The sequence below is a fragment of the Lutra lutra genome, chromosome 2, assembly GCF_902655055.1.
Source record: "Lutra lutra chromosome 2, mLutLut1.2, whole genome shotgun sequence".
NCBI classification, from domain to species: domain Eukaryota; kingdom Metazoa; phylum Chordata; class Mammalia; order Carnivora; family Mustelidae; genus Lutra; species Lutra lutra.
In genome coordinates this window covers 154,439,116-154,467,052 of record NC_062279.1, presented here as the reverse complement: position 1 = coordinate 154,467,052, position 27,937 = coordinate 154,439,116, and the positions used below count along the sequence as shown (strand labels likewise).

Below are 27,937 nucleotides of genomic sequence, written 5' to 3'. Positions count from 1 at the left end.
ACACTTCCAGCCACTTCACCATTTAATTTTCTTTATAGCACTTAATCATTACATGAAATTATGTGGTTCATTTGTCTTCATTAACAAAGTCACCTAACACACATGCACCAATAGGAAAGCAAGCTCCATGAGATCAGGGCCTGCCTGTCTTGATCACCTGTATTCTTAACACCCCAAACAGTCAGGCATAATTGTTGACCAAACAAAAATATAACGCCATAAGGAAACTAGTGGGCTCCAGCAGTTCTCAAACTGTTTTGGGTCTTAGGACCCTTTTACACTCCCAAAATATTGAGTACTACAAACACGTATGGATTGTGTTGGTATTTGTTCAATTAAAACTTGGAATATGTAAAATACCTACATATTAAAACTGAGAATTTAAATTATATATTTTAAAATAAGCCAGTTAATATTAGCATCAATATTTTAGTATTTCTCTTTTATAAAACCAAAAAAAAAGAAGAGTTGGGCTTAATTTACTTGTTTGCAAAAGTAGAAGACTGACACTATTCACTCTTATATAGTCTTCAACCCCAGTGGCCATCTGGGACTGCAAGGGAGCCTTGAGGCTGGGTGGTGATGCACATTTCCCACCCTGGATTTCTGGTGACCATGGGGCTGCTTCAGTTTTGGTTTCTTTGCTTCAGCTACCTTTTAATGCTATTGTATTCTAAACCACTGCTGTTTTGGATTTGGTGCTTGCCATAGCCATGCCTGGTCCTCATGGATAGACATGAGTAATACCCATGGTTGAGCGTGGTTGAGAGGAGTCAAGGGTTTGTGTAATACCTGGCAGCCAAATGTACCTGCAATGATAACTAAATTTCATCTCAGTCAGATTAGGTAGGCACATGAATCCAGGGCTATCATGCCTTTTGGATCCCCCGTTCTGAAAAACACAAGAGTTCTGTTGTTCCTCTGTTTATAAAAAGCCTTCTACCAAGTCCCTGCTTCGCCTTCTGAGCACTGAAAGAAATCTAATTCTAGCTTCCCTTCACAAGCCAGTGGTTCCACCTCTCCATCTTCCCTGACAAAAGAGCTCCTGGACATGGATACCCAGAGGGACCTGTTTACTCACTATTCCTGCCTGTAAAACAGATATGCATGCCCATATCCATTCCTTTCTATAATCCACTTGAGACATAACATCCTCTTTCATGTCAAATTTTTAAAATATTAAAAATTGGGGCACCTGGGTGGCTTTGTCGGTTATGTGTCTAACTCATGATTTTGTCTCAAGTTGTGATCTCAGGGTTGTGAGATTAAGCCCTACATCAGGCTCTATGCTCAGAGGGGGAGTCTGCTTGAGATTGAGATTCTCTCTTTGACCCTCTGCCCCACCACCACACACACATTCTCTCTAAAACAAACAAACCTTTTAAAAATAATAAAATATTAAAATTAACTCCAATAAACAGGTTTCTTATCAAATGCTTAGTCCTAAAAAAAGAAAAAAAGTAGAGGGATCCAATTCATGGGTAATTTGTTCACCTAGATACAAAAGAAAAGAGGAGAGCTTTGTCCTAAATCTGCACAAGTACAATTTTTTGACTGGTTGTAGTACCAGGTGGTAAGCAAATATTTTACCCATGAACAGTCTCTTTTATCGGTCTTGTTCCTTAACTCAAATACATCCCACATCCACTCAAGTCACTGAATTGACAGAAGCATTACAATGTAACAATTAAGCCAGCTGTGGAGGCAGACTCCCTCCTGTTTAAATCTCTGTTCTCCCACTTAGTAGCTTGGTGACATTTTTTTTTAATTTTATTTTTTCAGTGTTCCAAGATTCATTGTTTATGCACCACACCCAGTGCTCCATGCAATATGTGCCCTCCTTAATATCCACCATCGGGCTCACCCATCCCTCCATCCCCCCTCCCTTCCAAAACCCTTAGTTGTTTCTCAGAATCCACAGTCTCTTGTGCTTTGTCTCCCCCTCCGATTTCCCTCAATTCACTTTTCCTTTCCTTCTCCTAATGTCCTCCATGTTGACATTTTTGACATATTCTTACCCCTCCCTCTCTCTGGTGACTATTTTCCTCATCTGTAACATGGGGATAATAGCACCTACCTCACCAACTGATAAAATCATTGCTGAGTGCCCTAAAGTGATTATTAACATTGAGAAAATACTGTAACATCTTACTTAGTTCACATAACACAGCCAAAAAAGCTAGTTAGACTACTATGAGTATACAGTAATACAGAATACCAGAGCCACACCAGAAAGCACAAAAAGTTGATTTATTATTTCTGACAATTGCATAGTAACCTTTAATTTATTCCTAGCATCACAAATCTAAAAGACACCTTTGCTCCTCAATTAAAAACATATACTCTGAAAATTAACTAGGTAGTTTTTAAACATTTAATGATTTATAGAATATCTTAAAAATCTTTGCCAGGCTAGAGATTAGCTTTACCTTTATAAATCTCCACACAAAATGAACAAATCAAGGCAATCAAATTTTCTTTTGTTCAACATTTTTAAATACCACGTTTTGTTTCCTTTGAAAGATTTTCATCCATCCATTCAAAAATATTTTGAGGCTCAACTGCCCATTCAAGACAGAATGAGAGAATTTTAGAAAATCTGAACTAAGCACTGTTTTGACTGAACTGAAGCAAGAATTCTATCAGGGTCCTTGTGGGCCTCCCAGTCATGCCCTTCCGCAGATATGGAACCTCATCTTTGTTGGTCATCACACCTGCTATATCTAAATGTGCCCACTTAGGATGAGTCACAAATTCTTTCAGGAATGCTGCAGCTGTACATGCTCCTGCAGACCTAAAGAGAAAGACAAAAATCATTTTTTAACCCCATGTAAACGTTCACTGAACACTTCCATTAAGACTTTCTATTCTCACTAAGTAGCTTCTATGACCAGAAAGCAAAAGTCAAGTTTATGAGATTAAGAGCGTAACCCAAAACCACTTTCAGAATATTTATTTTCAGACATAGCTTTAAGCAATAAAGGATCAACTGTAGATTCCTCTTTCCATGGTAATGAATTCACCTGTTTTTCATTTCTTTCCCTTATGATTTGTTTAAAATGACTTTTGGCCATAAAAACCTGCAAAATTTTGAGCACCATATGGAAAATACCTTGAAAATTAAAGACATTTGAAATTAGGGCTTATGAGCACTGTATCAAAAGGAAATTGGCTACACTTTCTGTGAAAGGGCATAAAATTTAAAGTGGTCATTTTGGTAACCAGTGATTGTAAAAATGTACTTTTATAGCTCCTTTTACATACCTGTATTTTCCAATGTTATTAACATCAGCAAGTTGGCAATCTACAACTTGTCTTGTGTAATGTTCAAACAGAGGCATCCTCCAGACACGGTCCCCTGTTTCAATACTGGCCTGAAGAAGAAATAGGTACAATAGTTGGAGAGTGCAAGGAGCAAGCTCTGGTTAAATTCACGGCACTGAAGCATTCAATGCTGGAAAGCCAGAACTGTTCTGACCTCTCAACCAGGAAACTATGCAACTGGGTTCAGAAACATTTCAGTTAATCAAAAGATTTACTGAAGAATTATAAACGAAACCAGGGATGTTATAAAACACTCCACAAATCTGTAGGGCATTTGCCAAAATCACCAATTCTTACGGATGTCAATTTACAGTAAGATGGTATTCAGGAGTACATCAACTTTATGGGATTGATTATGGGGAAACGGCCTTTGTGATACTTGTCAGCTCAGAGTGCTAAGGAATACATGTCTGAAATTGCATCACTGAAGACCAGAGAGCCCAAGACCAGGTGACCTTATGTATTTGCATAATCATACACATACTCATTCACATTAATCAGTTACTGAATCTTGACAGAGCACCACCAGGTGTTGGGGCTACACAGAAATTTAGTATCTGAGCCATCAGAAGGCCCAGAGGCTGGTAAAGGAAACAGATACACAGCTGTTTTAATATACTGTGGTCAGAGAGAAGACCCAAAAGTGAAAAGTCAGGAAGCAGCAACAGAAGCCGTTATTTGGAGTCATGAGTAAACAGCAGCTAGATCAGCCCCAGTGTTGAAAGCAGCTGCCTCTGGGAAGATTAGACTGTAGACTGTTGTAGACTGCTGACTGGTACTTAAATGTTCATGCACACAGAACTTTGGTTTTTTTTTTTTTTTTTTTTAAAGCTTAAATTTTAAAAATCAGCACTGTAGGTGCTTAATAAAGAGGGACACTGAATGCATGACAGGCCAGAGGAGAGTCCCCTGCCCAGCCTGCACAGAGACAACTGAGCTGAATGTCACAATGGTTAGGCAGGAAGGGTAAATTTAGGACCATAAACTAACATCAAAGATGTATTCAAGGACATTCTGGATTTGTCTCTCACTGGCAGGTAGTAAGCTCCTGGAGGTACCAGAGGGAGCTGTCTCATTACCAGGCAGATACACAGGGTCTGGAGCTTAGGAAAGAGATGGGAGCAAGCAGCAGAGAGGTGCTAGCTGAAGCCACTGGGCTTCCCCATGAAGAAGGCGGTGGTGGGGAGGCAGGGAGAAGAGAATGTGGTCTAGGGCCGGAACACCCACCAAAGGGGAAGATGAAGGAAAAAACTGGCAGAGGCAGCTAAAACAGAAATCAGTGAAGAAGTGAACCAGAGAGATGATCACAGCAGACTGGGGCATCACCAAGAGACTGGAGTTGCAGGCTGCCTCCAGCCAGGCTAAGTAAGGCTGAGTGGGGTGAGCTGGGGAAAGCCGCAGGCAGTGGGTAAAGGAACTGGGGAGGGGGTGATAGGAGCTTGCTGTCTGGAAGAGGTAGGCTAGCTATGAACAGTGTGCAGAAGGCATAGAGCATAGCAGTCAGAAGACGTCCTTATCACCGCCCACAAATGGATCAGGACAAGCCCTACTTATTCACAAGCATTCACTAAAGGTCATCCCTTCCTTGACAAAGCTGTTCTCATAACATTTTCTACCGCAGGGAGTCTGCACAATGGCCGTGGTTCTGTGAGTCACTGTCACATCATTCTGAGGCCACAGGAGGAGAGGAGAAATGTGGTATCTATCGTTTCGGAACATTTATATAGAGAACCCAAAACACACTGAATAGAGTGTACTGTATTTTCAATTCAAAGGCAAATCTATGACATAAAAATCACTTTAACACAGGTGTAATAAAACAGTAAAAATTATTATTCTACTACAACAATTCAATCATGTCATTTTAGTCTCTACCTATTATTCCTACCTCAAATAGTTTGTTCCACAGCCAGGACGAATTGGTGAAGACCCCAGTGGCACCAGACCCCAAGGCTATGTCCATGGCACCTGCAAGACACAAGGCTTCAGGTCAGTGTTCAGTCTCTCCAGGCTTGATGGGTTTCTCTGCTGCTGAAACCAAAACTTCACCCTGTAATTTGATTTTAGTATCTGCTTCACTTTCAAAACTGGAGAAGCTTCAGAAATCCTTACTGTATTTAATATCTTCCTACTTTCTCAACTAGAATTCAACTTCAATTAAGGGAAATGTAAAAAAGGAAACAATACCAAATATCATCAGTAACCTCATCCTCAGCATAACCGTTACATGTTTTTAATATTTCCTTCCATATTTTTTCTGAACTTTTAAAAAACGTAATTAAGACCATACTGTTCATGTCCAAGTATGTGTTCTTCCTCTTATGCTTCGTCTTTTAGAAACAAATGTTACAAAGTAGTTTTAATGATCTTAAAAGTCCATAGGGTAGAGGTTATCAAAATTCACTTCCTATGGGACATTTAGGCATCTCTAATTCCTCAATATTTTTAATCACATCTGTAAATATCTGCTATTAAGATTCTCTGCCCCTTTTTCTTTTTTTTGGAAAAAAGTATTATTATTTTATTGTAACATATTTGTTTCATCTGCATTTCCTTCTCCAACAAAGGTGCCTCCGTTGGTTGACTTCTCTTTTTACATTTATGTATGTTTTTTAAAGATTTTATTTATTTATTTGTGAGTAAGGGAGCATGAGAGAGAACACAAGCAGGGGGGAGGGGCAGAGGGAAAAGGAAAAGGAGACTCCCCACTGAGCAAGGAGCCTAATGTGGGACTCAATCCCCAGGCCCCCTGGGATCATGACCTGAGCTGAAGGCAGTTGCTTAGCCAACTGAGCCACCCAGGCGCCCCTATATTAATATACCTTTAAAAATCAAGTTAAAAATCCAGACTTCCAGGTTCTTTGCAGGCACACGTTCCTGAATGTCAACCACAATTAGGTGCTGCAGCTCAGCACCTCCTCTGGTTCTGGTACCAGCTCCCAACAGTTTCCTTTGTTACTCCCCTAGCCCTGTGCAAGCTCTGGGGCAGGGATCATGTTTGATTCCTAAGTATGTGCTGAGGGCCTAGCACACTGGAGCTCAGTATTTATGCAAAAGGAAAAACAAACCCCACTATCTTTCAGTAATAGGACACTCCAGGAACATCAGAGGAGACACCACAGAAGATAAGGGAAACTTTATAGTTTTCACAAGTCATGTCCAGGTTGCCTTTTTTTTTTTTTTTTAAGATTTTATTTATTTGACAGAGAGAGTGAGTGAGAGAGGGAACATAAACACGGGGAGCTGAAGCAGGAGAAGTAGGATCCCCGCTGAGCAAGGAGTCCGATGCAGGGCCTGATCCCAGGACCCTAGGATCACAACCTGAGCCGAAGGCAGACACCCAACAACTGAGCCACCCAGACACCCCTCCAGCTTGCTCCTTAATCCTTAAGTATAGCTTTGCATGGTGGCTTCTCATGCACTGCTTATTAGCATCTCCCCCAACAAAAACGGATAGTTGAAAATACAATTATATACACTGTTTTGTAGACTTTTTTTTTTTTTAACAATAAACAAAACTTCCCATATCCTCCCATTTCTTTCAAATTGGCACCACAGGTTGTAGGACATGCAGTGAGTGATCCCCTAGATTTGCATGTCTGTGGGTAAATATTTGCACACATCTCTGACTTAAGGAATACAGAAGAGAGCCATCATTTCATTTTGTTTATCTTGGCTAACCCCACCAGCCACACACACACCACAATTACACAGACTCTCCAGGGAAGGGAGCAACACGTAAGAAATCCATTCCTGTGTGTCACGAGGGTACTGAATTGTATATTTTCTCCAAAAGTCACAAGAAAATTACATTAATAGTTGGTTAATCATAAGGGATGTCAAACCGTTGATCATTTAAAATAAAAAGTAGTGACCCATTTGTAAAACCCTGTGATTCTGCATGACATTTGGGCAGCTCCGTCTGTCTGGTTATTTGTTCCTTAAGGTTTTGTTACTCTCTACCTCCCAATTCTCTCTCAAGCCTATCCACATCTCCCTACTGCTAGTGCTACCATCATCATCCACAAACTGGACTGCAGTAATAATGGTCTTAAAAACCAACAACAACATAAACTTCTGGGAATTTCCAAATACACATGAAGAAAACAGTATAATAAATGCAGATACCTATTAATCAGCATCAGCAATTACCAACTCCTGGGCAAACCTGTTCCAGCTACACCCCTGCCTGACAGATGATTTTGGAGCCATCTGCACATACTGTAGCATTTGTCTGTAACATACACTCATGCGTCTACATACACACTCATGCATCTCCAAGAGTCAACAAGCACACTGCTCACTGCCTAGCTGGCCTGCCAGTCCCCTCAGGCCCTTCTCCAGGGCATTCTACACACTGCCAGCACCGGCCCTTTCTCGGCACAAACATGATCTTACTGTCCCCATAGCTTCCTGCTGCACTTAAGCTCGGGACAAACCCCAGAAACACATCAAGGCCAAGCTGGGGTCCGGTGCCTCCTAATGCTGGCCTTGTGCGCCCACCCCAGTCACACTGTGCTCTTCCCAGTCCCGTTTGCCGTTATCCTCACACGCCCCTAAGTGAAGGGCACCCTCCTCTGAGATGCTCTTCCTTCCCTCCTCCATCCAGCGATGCTTCCTCTTTCAGATCCCAGCTCAAGAGCAGTTCTCAGCAAGATGCCCCATCTTCAAGTAAGAATGTGATATCCTCTACTAAAGCAGTAGATGTAAATATTTAATATGATCCCAATTGAGATCAAGGCTCTAAAGCTGATTTCACTACATTCTTTAGAAAATGCTCTATTTTCGTCTACGGCCATACCACCCTGAACGCGCCTGATCTCGTCTGATCTCGGAAGCTAAGCAGGGTCGGGCCTGGTTAGTACTTGGATGGGAGAAAATGCCCTATTTTCTACATACAATGACAGAACTGCTACCATCACCAATTTCAGAATTACCAATAGCAGGGACCTACTTTCCATATTCTTTTCCAAGGCCCATATGGAGCCAACGGTGCTAACTGATCAAGTTACCAGAATTGTTATAGTCCCACAGAAGAATCAAAGCTCCAAGGAAGGTGCTGATGTCACCACTCTTTTTTGATCCTAAATCACAACCATGCATGAGGAAAATGAAAACAGGCAGCACTACTGAATGGCCATTGTCTGAAAAAGCCACGGCTCCTACGGTCTGGTACAGGCCTGCCTTTTCAAGGACAGTGACAGTGGTTTCATGTCTGCCAGGCCAGGGCCATCACCCTGTATCATCTCATCTCATCTGCACAGAAACTCCTCCTGTCAGTGAGGCATTATTATACCCTTTTTTACCGATGAGACAACTTTGGCCTTGTCCAAAATCACATGCTATTATCTTGGCTAACATGTTTATCTTGTTGGTCTTGCAAGGCCAATTTAAGATCAGGGCCTCCATCTCTAAAGACTGTGTGTACTTCCTCCCACCATGAACCTGGGGTTGCAAAGTGTTTCTTATTCTCCCCTTTGATCACAGCAACTAGAACTCAGAAGGGGCTCTGTGAGTGTGTGGGGAACTTCAGCCAGGCCAACACCTGGGCAGTGTAAAGGCTCACCCATCAACCTGCTCTTAATAACCTGGGGCCAACTTTCCCACCCTCAGACTGGGGGGGGGGGGGGGAGGGAAGGGAAGGGGGCTATGATTTCTTATTTACAGAAAGGGTATACTACCACCCACCTCACCACTGCTCCCAACCACCGGTCTCAGCACCCCCAACCTCCAGCTCCCCTTTGCTAGATCGAACAGGGAGAAAGACGACCACAAAAATACTGTAATGCTGGCTTAAAAAAAAAAAGGACTCTTAGCAAATCTATGCACTCTTGTTAGAGCCCCATAAAAGGAAAAACATGAATTGATTTCTGCTATAATAAAGGCTCACATGAGCAGAGGACAAATACCCAAAAGATTTTTTTTAAAAATCTGAATTTTAATCTTAAAAGAGGCAGAGACAGAAACAGAATGAACCCCGGAAAGAGAACTGTTAGATGAAAGACTACTACTGTTTGCCACCTGCAGCAAAGCAATGCCTATTGTCATCCCTCAGGGAATGAGTTCAGAACTCACAGGCCCAGTGGGCTACTAGCCTTCCTTTAGCCAATGTCTGCCACATGCAGGGGCTGAGTTAGGCTTCCTAAAAACTCCTCCTGAACTCCACTACTCTGCTAGGGTAACACGGGCTCCTAGATTCATTGCCACAAGTGGGGGTCAGGTAACTTGCCCATGGCTGAAGGGCTGTAAGAGGCCCAGCAGGAGACAGCGAGCTGATCTGGACATTACGCCTCACCACCTCTGTTAAAGGAGGACCTTCCCACCACCCCCACCATGTTTTTGTTTCTTTATAACAAGTACAGAAAGTTCAGAAAACTCAGCTAACATCAGATACACTGTGATTAATACAAACAGCTCCTGATTTGGGGATCTATCACTAATATCTTCAGATCTGTATCAAACAGCACTCATACCACAAAACACCTCAAGTCATTTGCAGAGGGGACTCTGGATGGGCTGAGGTAACCTGCTTGTTATTTTTTTAGAGTTGCAGCCTGGAATATTTTAAAACAACAAACCTAATGTTTAAAACAGTTGACAGCTGCAAAACAATTCCCCTGGTGAAAGATATTTGAATGCAGGTGGAACGAGCCAACTTTCAGAAAAATCATGCCTTGAGTTACGGTGCGCACCCTACACCAATGAGTGTGGCTTTTTTCAAACAAAGGCAGAAAAAGCACGCGTCTGACCTGTCAAGGTAGCGGCATTTATGATGATCTTTGGGTTAAAGGTGTGTGCATAACAAAGGGCATCAGCCAGAATAAGCCTCCCCTCGGCATCGGTGTTATCAACCTGAGAAGAGAAGGGTCGAAAGAGTTAGGGTAAGAAAACATATGTCTACAATATCAACACAAGATACAACACTTCAAGTTAAAAGTGAGGAAAGCCAATGTGACACTTGCCAGCGTACCAAAAACATACGTATACGTAAATTAGAATAGGAATCTATTTAATCTGAAGAGCAAATATAATTTAATAATCCCTGTACACAGAGCTGATGCCCAAATGCTCATGACTTTGGAAGCAGAAATAAATAGAAAATGTCCAGCCCATTGTACCAACAAGTATCTAGCAGGACCAAAGGAAAATTTCAGAATTTTCTGAAGACAAAGAGGCTAAAGAGTTTGGAAGGTTACAGTGAGGTGGCAGTCCAGCTCTCCAGACAGAAGAACCCTTGCAATTTCAGCAACTTTGTAAAGTTGTTTAAAGTAGGCTCCACACCCAGCATGGAACCCAACGTGAGGCTTAAATTCATGACCCTGAGATCAAGACCTGAGCTGAGATCCAGAGTCCCTTCTTTTAAACAGTGGCCAGGCATTAGGGGCAGTGTGTGCATGCATGCAGGTGCCCCAGCAGAAGACCCTGCAACCACATCCCTGGGGGTGCGGAGTCCATGACTCAGAATGGTGTGCTCCACCCAAACACCAAAAGGGAAGAAGTTAATCATGCATGGCACAGGTCTAGCTCTAGAAAACTGCTCATACTCTTCCTGCCTGGCCATGCTGTACAAGGCTTGCTGCAGATTTGTGGTAATTTGTGTGCACGGTTTACAGGAGGAAGAATAAGATAGAGAAAATACTTCTAAAATTCCCATGAAGAAATACTTCTGGGGGCACCTGGGTGGCTCAGTGGGTTAAAGCCTCTGCCTTCAGCTCGGGTCGTGATCCCGGGGTCCTGGGATCGAGCCCCACATTGGGCTCTCTGCTCCGCGCTCCGCGGGAAGCCTGCTTCTCCCTCTCTCTCTCTGGCTGCCTCTCTGCCTACTTGTGATCTCTATCTGTCAAGTAAATAAATAAAATCTTTAAAAAAAAAAAAAAAGAAAGAAATACTTCTGACTTTGTATGAACTCCCTGCAATGAAGATACCACCCTCCCCTAAATGGAGCCCATGCTCCGCTTCCATTCAAGGTGTGCTTATGTGGTGACTGGAGGTTCCTTTAGGATCACCAGAATGGGCAGGGCTATGTCTGGCATTCACACACCTGTATGGTCTTCCCGTTCTTGGCTTTGACGACATCCCCAGGCTTGTTCGCTCTACCACTGGGCATATTTTCACAAAGAGGGGCCAAACCTATTGGAAAACCATATATGAAGGAACATGGAATATGCTGGGTCCACACTCAACGCCCAACAGACCCAGGCCACTGGTGGGCCATCAGAAGTATGCCACAGACACCCAAGTGATCAAATGTAGCATCACCAAGGACCCGACTGACATCGTGTGCGCCAGCCACAGAAAATGCATGTGTTTAACCAAAGAGTCTAGCCAAATAATCCAAATTGTGGACCATCACAAGACAAGCCTGAACTCTTCAAAACTGCCAATATCATGAAGGAAGAAAAGGGCAGGAAAAACATTCCGGATTAAAAAAAAATAGGGACCTGGAAACCACATAAATGTGTGATCCTTAACTGGCTCTTAGGTTTCAAAAATAAAAACGAGTGTGTTTGTGTGTGTGTGTACACAAAATGAACATTTTTGTAGACAACTGGGAAGTCTGAATTAGATGACTATCAATCCCTGGGAATGATAATGGTATGGTCATTACACAGGATGTCCTTGTTCTTAGCAGACGGACACATGCTGAAGCATTCGGGAGTGACATGGCATGTCTGCAACTTACTTTTGCAAAACAAGACTAGGATACTGGCAGGGAAGGGGGAGGGTACATGTGAGACAGACCTAACGGACGTGACACCAGGGAAGTCATTAACCAAAGCCTCCCCCCGATCCCCACACTCCTCTGAAACATGGCAAACTCCCAGCATTGTGTCTGGCATCTGGAGCTCCACGAAGAGCTGCTGCAGACTGAACGCTTTCTCTGTCTCACGCATTTTCTGTACATCCTGCCTCATAATCAGCCACAACCCCTATGAGACAATCACTGCATATGCCAGCAATGCCCTTCCACCCTACTAAGCATTTTTCACTGGAGTAAAGCACAGACTTGACATTATGTGCCCCTGCCTGCTAAATGCTTTTTGCAGAAGTACCAAAAAATCAATTCTAGCTATGGCCCGTGACTGCAAAACACATTTAACTCAATCAGTTCAGACAAGACAACACTTAGCTCAACAGCTTCTGCTTGATGAAAACCACTGCTTGGTCTTTTCAGGTTAGAGGAAACCATGTCTGCTGTCTGTTCTGTCAGACTCCCCAGGGCACCCCCTTTGCCCCCTCACCTATGATGTTAATGGGCAGGTTCAGCTTGGCAGCAGACACGATGGCTGAACAGATTGTGGCAGCTCCTCCCATGTCTGCCCTCATGAGGTCCATATTTGCAGAGGCCTTGATGGAGATGCCACCACTGTGGGAGAAAAGGGCAGTGTGCAACATCAGTGGCAACAAAGAAGACCCAAACCACTTCCTTAAGAGCGAATATATAAACAGAGGCACTATCTCCCTTGCAAAGAAAATTCAAATTTCTGAATTGAGAATCCGAATGATTTCAACATTTTAAAAGAGGATATTGCAAACTTTGCAAAAATATAAATGGGTCTCTTAGCTCATTTTATTTCTTTTTGAATGAAATGTAACTCGTGTCAGTGGAAATATTACTATATCATGCGATCTGTGCTGCTCAAATCCCGTCTCTGTATTTGCCCATTAACTCCTGACACCCACAAAGACTCTTTTTTTCAGCAAATTTTATGAATTGATCAACTTATTGAACCTGAGGGTCACAAACTTTTAGGGAAGCAAAGCCAACAAGCTCAGAAGACTGGAAGGATCCCCTTCAAGCTATGGGACAGAGGGACACCCCTAAGGTGTGCTTCATCCTGCCGATGGCAAAATACAACCTGAATCAGGCAGACGCACAACGAAGATGCTCACCCAGGGGCGCCCGGGTGGCTCAGTGGGTTAGACACCTGCCTTCAGCTCAGGTCATGATCCCAGGGTCCTGGGATCAAGTCCCCCACCAGGCTCCCTGTTCAGCGGGGAGCCTACTTCTCCCTCTCTCCCCCTGCACCCTTGCTTGTGCTCTAACACGCCCTCTCAAATAAATAACTTCTTTTAAAAAAAGAATGAACCAAAGAAAAAAGATGCTCACCCAAAGCCTTAAAGACAGTGCTCAAATGTGAGAGCTCTGAAGGGTTTCAGTTTTAGCAAAAACCCAAACTACTCCCCCAAACAGGCTTCTTTAACTACCTAGTGACTTCTCTGCTTCCAGTCTATAAGAGTGCAGAAACCACTTGCTTCATGGGCTGGGCTTGGGGCCCGGGCTCCAACTGCTGGGTTCTGAGACCTGCTGCCAACCTGCCCTTGTGACTCCAGAGTCTACTCCCTGCACGGAGGTCTGCTTTCCTTAAAGATTAAGTCCTGATTCTCATTCACCTCAGAAGCCCCTGATCATGGGATGGCTGTCAATTACACCTAGAATTAAAGATGATCCACTGGCTCAGAATAAGGAAAGAAACACACTCTTGGTTCAAGAAGTCCACAGAGAACCCCAAGGGGGCGGGGGGGCAGGGAACACACCAGTACATGAGGTTGTTCTTTCTACTCACTCTTACTCTCCCTGAGCAGGACTATGGTTCAAAGTAACCGCCAATCAAAGAGCAGCAGTTATCACTGCGCACCTTTTAGATCCTTCTCAAATCCATCCGTTTCTTTTCTACTGCATCCATCCTGGTGAGGCCACCATCATGTCACTGGGGTGTCTGCCATGGCTGCTGTAAATCAGGTCTCCCTGTATCAGTCTTACCCCCCTCATTTTATTCCTCACACAACTACCTTTTTTACCAAAATAAAAAATACCTACCTCAACAAACATCCTGGTAGCCTTTGTGTATGTGTGTGTGTGTGTGTGTGTGTGTGTGTGTGTGTGTGCGCGTGCATGTGTGTGCATATAAAAAATCGTAAGCTAATTCTAAAACTGGTATGTAAATGCAAAGGATGCAGCTAATGTAATTTTGAAAAAGAACAGCAAAGCTGGAGAACCCATATATCACTACGTATCAAGACAAAGCTGTACTCATTAGACACTCGGTCGCAAGGTCCTGGGGGAAGGACACAGAGGCCAGAGTTAGGCCCACAATAATATGGCCAACTGATTTAACAATGGTGCAAGGTAGTTCAACGGAGAAAGGATAGTCTCTTAAACAAAGTTTTGCAACAAATACACATCCATATGGAAAGAACAAAAAAAAACACACAATGCTTTCGACAGCATGCACAAAAAATCAAAATGGATCAGAGCTTTAAATGTTAAAACCCTAACACTTACAGAAGAAACAGGCTTTCCTTAGCTAGAAACCCTTCAGTTACTTCAATTATTCTTAGAGCAAAGTCCAAAATGCAACTGGGCCCAGAAACCACCCAGCTCTGCCCACCTCTCCAGCCACTATGTGCTTCCTTCCCTGCTACACTCTGCTAGAGCCACTCTCCCATCTCTCAGGGCCAGGAGTTCCCTCGTCCTTCCCACCTTGCAGCCTCCACCAAGCTCTTCCCTGCCCTACTCCCTGCTACACTAACTCCTCCTACCATTCCCACTTTTTTTTTTTTTTTTAAAGATTTTATTTATTTATTTGACAGAGAGAGAGAGAACACAAGAAGGCAGAGCAACAGGCAGAGGGAGAAGTAGGCTCGACTCCAAGACCCTGGGATCACGCCCTGAGCTGAAGGCAGCTGCTTAACCGACTAAGCCACCCAGGCACCCCTACCGTTCCCATCTTCAGCTAAACCTGTAACACCTTTAAGGAAGCTTTCTCTAAACCCAAAGACTACGTCAGGTTTCCTTGCTAAATTATTCTCATAGCACAAATTCAAGTATGGATTAGTATTAACCATAAGTTTCACACTGAGCATTAATGCTGCACCAAGATATTAGCTCCAGGGCGCCTTGGTGGCTCAGTGGGTTAGATCCTCTGCTTTCGGCTCGGGTCATGATCCCAGGGTCCTGGGATCGAGCCCCGCATCGGCTCTCTGCTCGGCAGGGTGCCTGCTTCCCCCTCTCTCTCTCTGCCTGCCTCTCTGCCTACTTGTGATCTCTGTCAAATAAATGAATCTTAAAAAAAAAAAATAGCTCCAGACAGTATAAAATCTTCACAATTAGCAAGACAATTAAAAACAGCATAACTTTCACTCTAATTTTTATTTGCTGTTTTGCTTTATGACAGACATGTAAGTCTTATGTCTATGATTGCCTATGGATGTAACTTAAAAATCAATATGCATAATGTGAACAATATGAGCTTGAATCTTTTAGTGATGGGCTATAGAATGATTGTTTGGAGACCAATGCTTTGAAAGAGAGAAGGTAGACCTCTGGGTGGAAGACAGAGGAGGCTAACATAAGGAAGACACTGTTGGCCTCCAGCTCTGCCTGGGCTGGGTCTCACGGCACCTGCAAGCATTCCTAGGAGGACTGCACTCATTCACATTTCAGGCAGAGCATCTGAATGGGTGCACACGTGTACTGGGGACACCCAGATTTTATGGATCCATACAAGCATTTTCCAAAGTAGTTTCCATAGACCATGAGTCCCAAGAGAACTAAATTCCCTCCAAAAGGATGCCTAGAAAACACTATATTCTGTGCCCTGAGAAGTCCTGTAGTTAAAAAACAAACAAAAAAACCCCACAACAAATAGCTCAGGTGTTTTATCTACTTTAGTTTTTGCCCAAGTAATCCTTTTTAACCCTTGTGCTTAATTAGCGGCCAGTGCCTCCCACGGGAAATAGGGACCTACACCACCTCCTCCACCTCAGCTTCTCCTTGTTTGGAATAACCAGTTCTCAATTCTAAAACATACTTATGGTTCAGTAAGATTAATGGGAGCTAGGCTGGTCGGCTAAAGCAAGCAATCTGAAGCAAGCAAAGGGGCAATGCCATGATCCAAACAGCTGTCTCCCATTATCCACATGAAGGAGCTTTAATATCCATACAGGAAAATCAACGTGTACAGTGGAAAGATCTTAAGTCATTTTCAAGACAGACATGAGTTTGACATCCGACTCTATGTATGAGTTACGGGGCTCTGAGCATATTACTGCACCTCTCCAACCCATGCTTTCCTTACCTATAGAAGGTCTGCCTAACTCCTAGGAGTAAGATCAAGGATAACACATGTAAGATGCCTAATAGACTCTCTGAGACACAATAAGCATTTTACAAATGGCAGCTTAATATATTTAAAGTAACATATAAGCCTGGACCAGACAACATGCTTGTGAAGCAAACTTTAAATTAAACGATACAAGTACATACAGCGCATTCACCAAATGCAAAGCACAGAGACATAAAGAGGTACCTGTCAAAGGTAATTCCCTTCCCAACGAACACCAGGGGTGCTTCGCTTGCATTGGGGCTGCCTTTGTAGTGAATTTCCAAGAAGACTGGAGGCTCATCAGATCCTTTGGCCACACTCAGGAATGATCCCATTTCCTGTTCCTCAATCCAAGATTTGGGTCTATGGGGCAGAAGAAGAGAAAAATCAACATGTTTGGTTATCTCTATTTCAAAATAACTTAGAAATTCTTATGTAAAACTCTTAAAATGTATACACGTGTTAATGCTTCAATTATCATATCCTACTTGCTTTCTGTATATTCTTGGGCCACTTGATTCTAGGCCTGTTTCCTCATCTAAAAAAATGAGGCTGGGGCACCTGGGTGGCTCAGTCGGTTAAGTGTCACGGCCGGCGCAACAAATCGACCAGGAACGTGAGGGTAAGAGGATGAAGAAAAGAACTCGAGAAGCAGAGAGATGGGGGCAGGAGGAGCACTGAGGAGGATGTCCAACAGCGCTAAGTTTATGCAAAGCATTAAGGCCATATATATAGTGATATTACCATAGGAGAAGCAATACATCTTTGTCTAGTTAAACAACCACGAGTTCCCATAATAAGTTTCACAATTGACTATAAGCAGACCTCGTGATGCCAAATGGCTGATGCCAGTACAATTGTTCTGTACTGATACAGCAAATCTGAAAGTAATTTATGGGCTGTACTAGGGCAGCAAGGACCAGCCATGAACTTATGACCCCAACCGAATTGTTCTCATCTGTTTAGCAAGCATGTGGGAAGTCACGTTGGCGAGCACACAACACATAGCACAGACCCTTTCTCAGTGCTACTCGACTTTATCGACCTAAGCCTTTTGTTCAGCTATTCAGCCTTTAAAGGAGGCACAAGTCAGGGCCTGGTTTGGTCCTCGTCTCAAGCCTTAACGTGGCCTCCCACAGTTAAGCCTCTGCCTTCAGCTCAGGTCATGACCCCAGAGTCCTGGGATTGAGTCCCATGTCTAGCTCCCAGCTCAGCGGGGAGCCTGCTTCTCCCTCTCCCCACTGCTTGTGCTCTCTTGGTATCTCTCTCCCTTGCTCTCTCAAATAAAATCTTAAAACAAACAAACAAAAAATGAGGTCAATAATAGATCTGTCAAAAGACAAGCCACCGAATTACCAAGAGAATTCACCTATAACGTACAATACAATGTTAGGTAACAGGACAGAGTCAGTAAGTATTTATTGCTTGATTTGTTCCCCCTAATCTACTGATCTCTATCTAAAGATTTCATGTAAAATAAAGTTAGCAAAGCTTTGAGACCATAAAGGATGCAGTTTCTGGGTGCAGTGCTTTATTTTTTGTATTTCTAAAAATGATTCAAAAAACCAACCGATAAAAACAAAACAAAAACAAAAACAAAAAAATCCGATAAAGCTACAGTCCAATGACTGGACTAAAGCATCACAATTCTTTGAGGTTTCAGAGTTGCTGGAATTTGACCTTTTCAACACTGTCACACTACTTCTCACGGCTTCAACTGCAGTCTGATGTCTGCTTGAAGTGGGAAAACCAGTAATTACTTAACAAACACAGGATCACCAGGGGTGATCCCAATGGGACAGCGTGTAATGCTACCCAGGAAACAGATGCCGTATCACTATTCCTGGCAGGTGAGGGGTACAAAGGTCTTTGTATTGAATTCTGGCCACAAGAACTAGGCCAGGAGAGAAATCCTACACTCCCAACAGGCAACGCAGAAAAACACCACACCAAGGAGTGCTCCTCCTACACTTGCCCAACCATTTGTTACAACTATTAAATGTGAAAGGTGTATGTATGCTCTTATCCTTGTGTTAAGCCACAAATATTACTTCAGAGAGTGAAGAACATAAAAACAGAAGGGATGACAATGAAAACACCACTTCAAAAGCAGCAGGGTTGTATAACATGGGTATTTTAACAACAAACTCCCAGTACTTGACGTACTTTATGAAAGCCCTGGTCTTCTGAAAGTCCCGTCTGTACTTCTCTGACTTAGAGCCACCTACACTAGAGCAGGTTTGGTGCAGCTTTCTCTGTTTAATGGGTTAAACCCTGCCTGCCTGACTTGCCTCATCCCTGCCTGAGCCTTCCCTTGGCTGGCTCACAAGCCCTGGCAGTTTCCCAAGGGGCCACTGCACACGAGCTTCTGCATCTGAAATGCCCCATCCAACTCTCTTTCCATGGCTAACCTCTGTGCAATCTCTCAGACTCTGCTTAGGCCCCATTTTCATTGGCAAGGCTTTCTGGCTCTCCCAGAACCCTCCTAGACTAGGATCCTCTGCATACCCCTTTTCCCTCCCTATTCCTGCTTATAAACTCCTCCTTTCTTTGAGGGCAAAGGCCACCACCCCCAACCTTTATATGCCAAACACCCAGGCACACACAGGAAGTGCCCTCACAGGTGTGTAACCACACAGTCACTGTTTGCTAACATAAAACAGCTCTGGTGTCTCCTCAAATAAGAACAGTCTTTGCCAAAACACCTTTATAGAGACTAAAGCTTACCACAGGTTAAATATGTGCCAGCCATTCCAAAAATGTCATCAAGCTCTAAGTCCTTTGTTTTCTATAAATTACACATTTTTATTCACTCTGTTGAGACCACAGGGATTTTCCTGAGAAGTGTGAACTGTGGTCACAATTAAGCACCGAAGAAGCCTTTTAAGTGCAAGCTCCCTTGAGATACAACATTGGACATAAAGAACTATTTAGGTAAAGCAAGTATCTGTTGATTCTTTTTAATCCTAAATCCCCCAATGCTCAGACCTGGTTTGCATTTAGGGTTATGGGGAGATTGCTGGAGGATAAAGGAAATGGAGGGGCAGGCATTTATATCCCCCAGCCCAGCTGCTGACAATGACCACTCAGGCCTGCTGGGGAACACCAGCTCTGGTACTGAATCTGGGAGTCTACAAGACACAGATTCTCATTTCATACCAACTTATGAATGCTGTGTTCTTTATTTCTGTCAGAAAGAGAAAAAACAGAAGGAGCTCACCCAAAGGAAACATGATACATAAATTCCTCAACAAACAAAAGAGAGTTACCATTTGATCCAACAATTCAACTTCTAAGTACACACACTAGAGACACCAGAGTATGTTCACACAAAAAACGTACACTAACACTCACAGCCCTATTACTCAAGGTATCCAATAGGTAGAAACAACCCAACGTACACCAACTGATGACTGCAAGCCGGGGGACGGGGGGGGTGTGAGGGACAAGACAGAAACAAAGAGTGCTTGCTAATGGGTACAAAGTTCTCTTTGGGGTAATGAAAACGTTCTAAAATTGATTGAAATAATGGTAGCACAACTCTGTGAACACAGTAAAAATCAATAAGCACCCCCCTTTACGTGGTATTTATACTGTATGCTTTGTGAATTATATTTCAAGAAAGCTGTTACAAACACACAAACACACACACACACACACATACACACAGTATATACTGTGAAGTCAAGGTGCTCGTTCAAAGGCATGAAAAGAACCTCAAATTGAGCCCTTATCCTAGCTTGTCTGTGGCTGCCAACGGGTCATCTTATCTCCCTGGTCTTGAGTCACTCCTCTGAATACTGAGGGTGCTGGACTTTTAGGAACTCCAACACTCCTACCTGTAACACCCTGAGTCTACGACAGGACCCTTCATTACCTGATGTGGACCTCTGTTTTACTACTAGCACTTTTGAGATTCTTCTCAATAATTTCAGCAAATTTAGTTGGCGTCATCTCATTGGCTGGAGTCTCCATCAAGTGGCGTGCCAAGTTCTGCCCAGAAGCAAAGAGGACACCCTTCTGCCAGGCCTCCTGGTCCCCACTGGTGGAAGAAAGCAGAAGATCACTGTCAGACAACCTCTCAAGATACTGTGTTTCAGCTAGGAGGGCTCTTACCCTACAAAAACAAAAGGAGAAGACCCCAAATGCAAAATGGACACACAGAACCTGGATCTTTCTCTGCTCTGACCCAGGTAACAGGTCCTAAGAGCTAGAAAACAGGGCCCTGGCTGAGCCAAGTTAGAGGAGGGAAGCATTTCATATTTCATGTGCATGACTGATGGTCTCCAAAGTCCTAACTCTAACACACAAACCCAAGGAAGAGGTTTCCATCTTTCCAACAGCCCACTGTGTCCTCCTTCACTGCAGCAGGGATGAGGCAGCCCCCAGTGCTTGTATGGAGCAAGCATACTCAATAGTCCCAAAGTGAAAGTGAAGGCCTTTCTGCCTTCTTTTTGCCCAGGTCAGGGCTCTGAACACAAGTCCACCAAAGGGCAAGGACCAGCTTGCAAAGAAAAGATACAGGCACGCGTGTCATGATCTCGGCTCTTCTTAGGCACAACAGGAATTAATTTGCCATGTGCTGCACACTTGACAGTGTCTTTCAATCATAAAAGCCCTGACATTGGCATTACAGCTCTACTGAACAAATGAAGAAAGTGAAACAGAGATTTTGGTCACTTCGCTGAGGTTACCCAGCTAGCAAGTAGGAGAGCCAGGATTCAAAGCCAGGCTGAATGGTAGCAGAGCTCTCATTTCAAACCACCCCCTCACAGCTGCCAAACCTCAGGCTATATCAAGACCCCACTGTCCTCACAGCACCATCTCCTAAAGGTCCCACCTTTGTCTATCCCTGACGGCAGAGGCTTTATCTCCTAGAACCCAGGACAGATAGGGCCGCAATGTAGTAGATACTCAGTAAGGCTGCTGAAAAATGACTCTCCCCACAAGACCATGAGGGCAAGAACCCTAAGAGCCCTCTATCTGTTTATCTTGGCATTTGACACAGTGCCAGCAGATGCTGGCTAAATGGAAATTATTCCTAACAACACTTGCTGGGATCTGTCACCTCATTCCTCCCTCTTCGGAGAGCCGACTTGGTTTGGCTTCCCAGTAACCAGCAAGCATGGAAGGGCCTAAGAAGCCATGGGTTGAAATCTGCACCTGGTGAAAGCCAGGAGCAGAGCATAGGGATAGTCACCACACTTGTAAAATGGCTGAGGTGATGGGGCGGTCCCAGACAAGCTGTGTGATGTGCCCATAGTGAGAAGCAGGCAGCTCCTAACCAAACGCCCCACTATCTGAATGTCAGGAAATGCAAGCCTGATCTTGGTTTTGTTCCAGCACCTTCCATGGAGCTTCGCAGATACGACAACCTTCTTCTTCTGCTTTAGGTCATCATACTCGTAGAGACCAAGCACCGCTCCTTCCGCAGCTGCCTGGGCATCTCCACAGGGATCCACCTCCACAGAAGAGATTTCCAGGTCTTGAACCTGCCTGCACCCCGCTTCAGAAGGACAGAGAAAAAACAGAAAAAAATGGAGTCAGTCAGAGGCAACCCAATAGCGGAAGGCAGAGTCATGGTTGTGGGCTGAGAAAATAAGAGATCTGGGGTTTCAATCCCACTGGCATTTGACCTCTCTGAGTGTCCTTCTGTGAAGTGAGCCTGTGTCCACACACAGATAGTGGGAGGACAGACTCACAGATAGAAGGGTTGGCCCGGCCCCTCATAGAACAGACCCTCAAAGCAGCTGCTATTACTGTACAACTTCTGAAACACCAGAATTTCCTGACAAAGCTTTCCGGTCACCAAGAGCGAGCCAGATTAAAAATGGGAGAGGAATGATGACACTGAAATTATATCCACAGAACTGAGTAAAGTCCATTAGTAACAAAGCATTTTATGAAGAGCAGGTCAGCAAAAAAAAGTCCCAAATAAAAGTTATGAATGAATCACTCAACATGAACTTTGAAAGCAGATTTAACAAGGAGAGATGCTATCCATGGGGCCAAAGATCAATCAAGCTAATGATCACTGCCTCAGCAATGTTTCTCAAAGCATCTCTGACCAGTCTCTGTGGTAAAGGCCTCATTCTGCTGCTCAGCCCCTAAGTGACTCAGTGGCATCTACCTCAACGTGTAAACCATGCACGTGGCAAACTGGGACAGACACCTACCTCCGGTAACGAGTAAGAAACAAGCACCCCACACTTTGCCCCCATTTCCTTTAATTTTAAGTAAGAGGATTCTACATCATTTAAGCCAAGCAACACCAGGTTTGTATTACAAAAGGGAAAAAAATCCACCATAACTTTCTGGTAAAAGAGAGCTCTAAGGTCTGTAATGCAGGAGGCAGTAAGTAAATGGTCGCAAAACCTCCAAACACAAGCTATGGAAATATCAAAACTAAAATTTCAAAAGCTGACCTTCTGTATCTATGTTAAGGCCAGGCATACATGTAAGGGAAACTGAGGATTTGCTCAGGTGAGTGTTTTCTCTGAATGTGGTGGAAGGTGGTGACGGATCTAAGCACCAAGCGAGCGGAAAGAGACCATCTTAAAGAGGACATCCTCGAGCCTCTCCATCAACCTTGAACTTCGGAAGTGCAATCACCTGCAACAGCGACTCTGATGTTTTCTTTGCCTTCATGCCAGTTTTCCTGGTCATCGACTCCAGCTGCCTTTCTGCCGAGGCCGACCACCACCACGCTGGGGAAGTCCTGTTCAGCACACGCACAAGATCAACCCCTTCATGTCTTTACAACATCCATTTCCAGCAGGGAAGGGTCTGGGAGCTCCCACACAATTACCTTCACCTCCTCATAGGAACCTCCCCATGAAATTTGGTTATTCTGTTCTATTTTATCCTGTATTCTTGGTAAAACTGTACCATTTGCAGGTTTAGAGATAGATAGATAGATAGATAGATAGATTTATTTATTTATTCATTTATTCATTTATTCATTTATTCATTTAACAGACAGAGATCACAAGTAGGCAGAGAAGCAGGCAGAGAGAGGGGAAAGCAGGCTCCCCGCTGAGCAGACAGCCCAATGCGGGGCTCGATCCCGAGACCCTGAGATCATGACCTGAGCCAAAGGCAGAGGCTTTAACCCACTGAGCCACCCAGGTGCCCCCCATTTGTGTGTTTAAAAGGTAGAGTAAGGATAATCTTGCAAATAATTCTACGTAAGCCTGTGCCACAACTATGGAAACTGAACAAAGAAAGCTCGCAGACTGCAATGCAATGCTTCTTAACAGCCAACTGTCTCTTCACAATCTTAAGTAATATTTGTGGCTTAACACAGGGATAAAAGCATACACACAATCAGATACAAAAATTTTCTGAATGACTGTGCAGTCACAGTACTTGGCGCTCAGGAGGGGCTCACCAAGGCTTTGCCAAATAAAAATTTATCCTCATCTCATACCTCATGCAGACCATAAAAGGTTCGGGTTTTGCCTGCTTTCAGAGGAGGTCCAGATCTAAAACAAGAGGAAATCTTTGTTTTAAAAACTAGTTGTCTCTGCTCCTTTGGAAAGTGACATATATATACCTTTCACGTTATTACAATACTCTGCTGCTTCTGTGAATTCGCTGCATTTATGTTTTTATCAAAATACAGATTTTTTCAGATGCAGCACTTCTAATTCTAGCTCAAAAATCATTTAGAAAACTTCCACATGGGATTTAGTACATACTTCTTTGAAAACAACTACAGAAAGCAATGCCTTGGGTGGGTTATGTGTGGCTACAGAGGGGGGACAGAGCACTGGATGAAGGCTAGCCCCGAATCTCCCATCTTTCGTAATGGCCAAGCTGACAGCAGTGTTCAGCGGGCAGGCTCTTGGGTGCGTGGGGGGGTTCTGTACAGATGGGATAATGGGCAATTTCCAAACAAAACAGGTGGCAAAGAATAATTATAGCCAAAAGACTGGATGCCCTGATGCCACAGCTGACAATTATCTGTAGGAAGGCCAGGCTGTACTGTCCTCTAACAGTGGATTTTGGATTAATGAATTAATTACTGTCTACCGGTGAAGGACTGGGAATTGAGAAGGAATGCAAATTCTATTACTCTGGTATTAGACAATTACTGTAATTATCAGACTGTATTCCAACAGGTTATCTATAATCCAAATAATATATACTTGCAGTGGCTTTATGCTGATACTTCCCCTTCTGCCAAATGTGGCCAACAGCTCAGAAGGTGCTGGAAACTCCAATTTTTCTGTACTTCCTCTAAGTTATAGCTAATCTGAGTACTCTCAGGAGCAGGCCCCACCCAGATTTACTGAATTAGAATCTGTAGTCTAACTATACCCTCAAGGGATTCACTTGGAGACTCTGAAAGTCAAGGCACACCAAGAATGGAGCTGTACCATAAACTGTTTTGAACTAGTCCAGGGACTAGGATGAGTGTGGGATGAGGAAATCTGGTACTTTCCAGATCTTTCTAGGTCGGTCTCTCACAATCTGTTTCTGATTTGAAGTGGCCTGACTTCCCAGAATTGCAGACTCACCCCTACTGAAAGGCAAAGTACCAAAGTGCATTCCAGGGGCAAATACTTTCACTTCCACTGAGAAGATAATAGCCAACTGACTTCCGTTCATTTTTACTTACTAACAATAAAGCACTGAAAAAAATTCTCTTTCGATTTCAGGGCATTTTAAAACCTGGAGCCCATAGGTGAATACTTACATGTTCAAAATTTCTCTCAACTTTCCAGACACCAATTTATCGAAATTCTCTCCTGCACTCGTAAACTGTGGCACATCATCTTCTTTGTCTTTACTATAGATTCCTAAAACAAGACCCTGAGAAAGAATAAACAAGAAAAAAATAAGTATAATTAGAGATCGCCGGGAGACTCAGAGTTCCCCACGTTCCAGAAGCAGCAAATAATTCCACCCAAACTGTGTTCCCCTCAAGGACAAAGCCAAAAAAGAAGCAGGTGCTGGGCAGTCAGTTACACTTACATCCTGCCTAAATGTTCCTGCCAAAGCAAGACTCCCAAGTAGTACCTGTCCTGGGTCTTCATGGTGCCTCCCAAGAAAGGGCTTTCACAGCATAAAGGGTTTCCTTTACTTCCAAACAAAGAAGGGCAGAAAGGTGTTTTGTTTAAGAAAACAAGTCTGTTTTTAACCAAGTTAGACCACAAGGGGATTCAGAACATGCCACCCCAAAATATGCCACTTCTTACCTAAAAGCAGGTGAAAAAATTGCCTGTTAAGAAAGGTGCTCTCCCTGTACTAAGAAGAGAACATTCTTATCCCCAGAGACTGGGAATCAGCACCAAAATGGACCCACCCAAACAAACCTACTAAAATAATCCTTAACTTCCATTAATCTCCCCTCTCCATACTTCAGTCACTGTCACAAAATTTCCTGCCCCAGCCCAACCCCCTCTGTCTGGTCACATCCCAACAACTGCTCATTCTCTGTTTAAAAAGGTATACAGGCGGGGCACCTGGGTGGCTCAGCGGGTTAAGCCGCTGCCTTCGGCTCAGGTCATGATCTCAGGGTCCTGGGATCGAGCCCCGCATCGGGCTCTCTGCTCAGCGGTGAGCCTGCTTCTCCCTCTCTCAGCCTGCCTCTCTGCCTACTTGTGATCTCTCTCTCTCTCTGTCAAATAAATGAATAAAATCTTTAAAAAAAAAAAAAAAGGTATACAGGCTGTCAGGCCTCGAGGCTTATGGGTGGGTCTTCATTCTCCTTTCGAAGATTCCCATGTCCATGTAAAAATATCAAACAAATTTTGTACACTTTTCCCTGCTAACCTGTCATACATCCCTTTAATTCCCAGGTCCAGCCACAGAAGCCTGCTGAGTAGAAGGAAGTTTTCCCTTCCCTACAATCTCCAAATGCAAATCTCAGGTATTCTGGGATGCCACCACAGTAAAGCCAATGGCTGCACTTGCCAATACAAATATGCACTCTGGCCAATTCCTAGGCTGAAAGAAGGATGCATCTTCACAGAGAGGCAGCAGGGGCAGGAGTAGAGCCCTGTGCCCAGCATTTAGCAGCTTATCCTGTCACGCCTCAAACAACTGAAAGAAGGAAGTCAACCTGGGAATCACTATTTGTCTTTGCACAGCAATTTTTAACTTTAAAATGTTTTCTGCCTTACAGCAACGCTGTGAGGTGGAAAGAACACGTACTCTTCTTTCCACAGACCAAGAGAGAGAAGAAACCTGGTCTGATCTACTAGCCCATGTCCACCAGAACTGAGCAAGAATCTTGATTCCTTCTCTGACAATCTCACCACCTTTCCACAAAATCACACTGGTACTTGGAGCAAACTGTTCTTTCTCTTTTTCATCAAAAAGATAATTCTTCTTTGGTGTAAGTTTTCCAGATTCTAATTTTCCTAAGATTGCCCATTGCCCGGAATTCGGTGGAACCAAGTGGGGGAACTAAGGACACAGGACCCAGCTGTCATCTGAAAGGATGTTGCACAGTATTGGAAAGAACACAGGACAAGGCATCTGGTCCCCCTGCCACCTGCGATACTGCTGGAGGCCTGAGCTCAGTCCCTATCTAGAATATTCCTTGCCAGACAGAGCCATTTTCTTCTGGTCGGTCCTTAAGCATGATACCCAAGCTTGTGGCTTCTTCCACAGAACCATTCACCTTTCCAGATCCTCCACATCCCAATAGGGACCTTCATAATTTTTTTTAGTTCAATTAGATAGAAAACGCTTTCCTCCTGCAAGACGCTCTCCTTCTAATTTCACAAAGATATGGGTCCCTGTGCAAAACCCTTTTCCCTAGAGAAACGCTATTTTTCCTCTAGAAACTCGGGCAATTAATTTAGTCCCAGAGGAGCTGTTGTCCTGGCCTTCCACTTCAGGGGAGACTGGGGGCGGGAGGTGGTGAGTGGAGTCCGAGACCGGCCGCCTCTGGGACCTTAGAGGACGCTGCACCTCACCGAACGCGGGCTCTGTCCTAGCTACGGTGGCAACACCACCGGCACTGTCCTTTCCTGGGGCACAGCGCGGGCTAAACAAAACAAGGACTCAGGACACCGCACAGAGTGCGAGCTCAGGACACGGTGGCCGCAGGTATCACTCTCCCTCGGCCGGAGTTCGGAACCTAGCTCTCTCCGCCGCGACGCGCCGCCCGCCCCTCCCCCCGCAAGCAAAGGATGGAAGAACAGACACCCTCGGCAAACAGCTTGGGGGATGGGCAGCCCAACGCCACCTGCCCGGGCCAAAACCCAGCTCGGCAATGGCAGGGAACTTTTAAGCCGGGTTTTCGAACTTGGCGCAGAAGCCAGACACCGCGGTCTCGACCACCCCTCGAAGCTCCGGTCGCCCGGAGCGGGACTCCTGTGACAGCCTCTCACCTTCGTCATGTCTGCGGCGGCGAGACCCCGTGCCCAGAAATGCTTCACGCCCAGACGTCGGAGGAAGACTCGCCCGGCAGCCGGAAGGGGCAGCAAGAACATCTTCCCAGCTCAGCCCCTGCGCCGCCCTCCAGCGAGCACGTGGTGATTTGGGAG

The 27,937-nt window shown here is 44.3% G+C and overlaps 1 protein-coding gene across 1 annotated transcript; it reads right to left on the bottom strand.

Moving 5' to 3' along the window:
- Nucleotides 1–2,227: 2,227 nt before the first annotated feature.
- LAP3 (leucine aminopeptidase 3) lies at nt 2,228–27,937 on the bottom strand. The gene is made up of 13 exons (XM_047718986.1): nt 27,782–27,937; nt 25,135–25,250; nt 23,863–23,917; nt 23,046–23,151; nt 21,780–21,939; nt 20,311–20,475; nt 16,638–16,796; nt 12,567–12,691; nt 11,366–11,454; nt 10,074–10,176; nt 5,213–5,292; nt 3,265–3,374; nt 2,228–2,794 (listed from the first exon to the last, which is right to left on the bottom strand). The coding sequence occupies exons 1-13, from the start codon at nt 27,881–27,883 to the stop codon at nt 2,605–2,607; spliced, it is 1,560 nt and encodes a 519-aa protein (XP_047574942.1). The 5' UTR covers nt 27,884–27,937; the 3' UTR covers nt 2,228–2,604.

What these genes read in the sequence shown, in the direction of transcription:
- LAP3 (XM_047718986.1), bottom strand. Translation starts at nt 27,883, where the DNA reads ATGTTCTTGCTGCCCCTTCCGGCTGCCGGGCGAGTCTTCCTCCGACGT. An exon ending in AAGGGAATTACCTTTGACAG is followed by an intron (nt 12,692 to 16,637) that starts GTACCTCTTTAT and finishes TTTCTCCCACAG; the next exon opens with TGGTGGCATCTCCATCAAGG. An exon ending in AGAACGGGAAGACCATACAG is followed by an intron (nt 10,177 to 11,365) that starts GTGTGTGAATGC and finishes TTCTCTTCTCAG; the next exon opens with GTTGATAACACCGATGCCGA.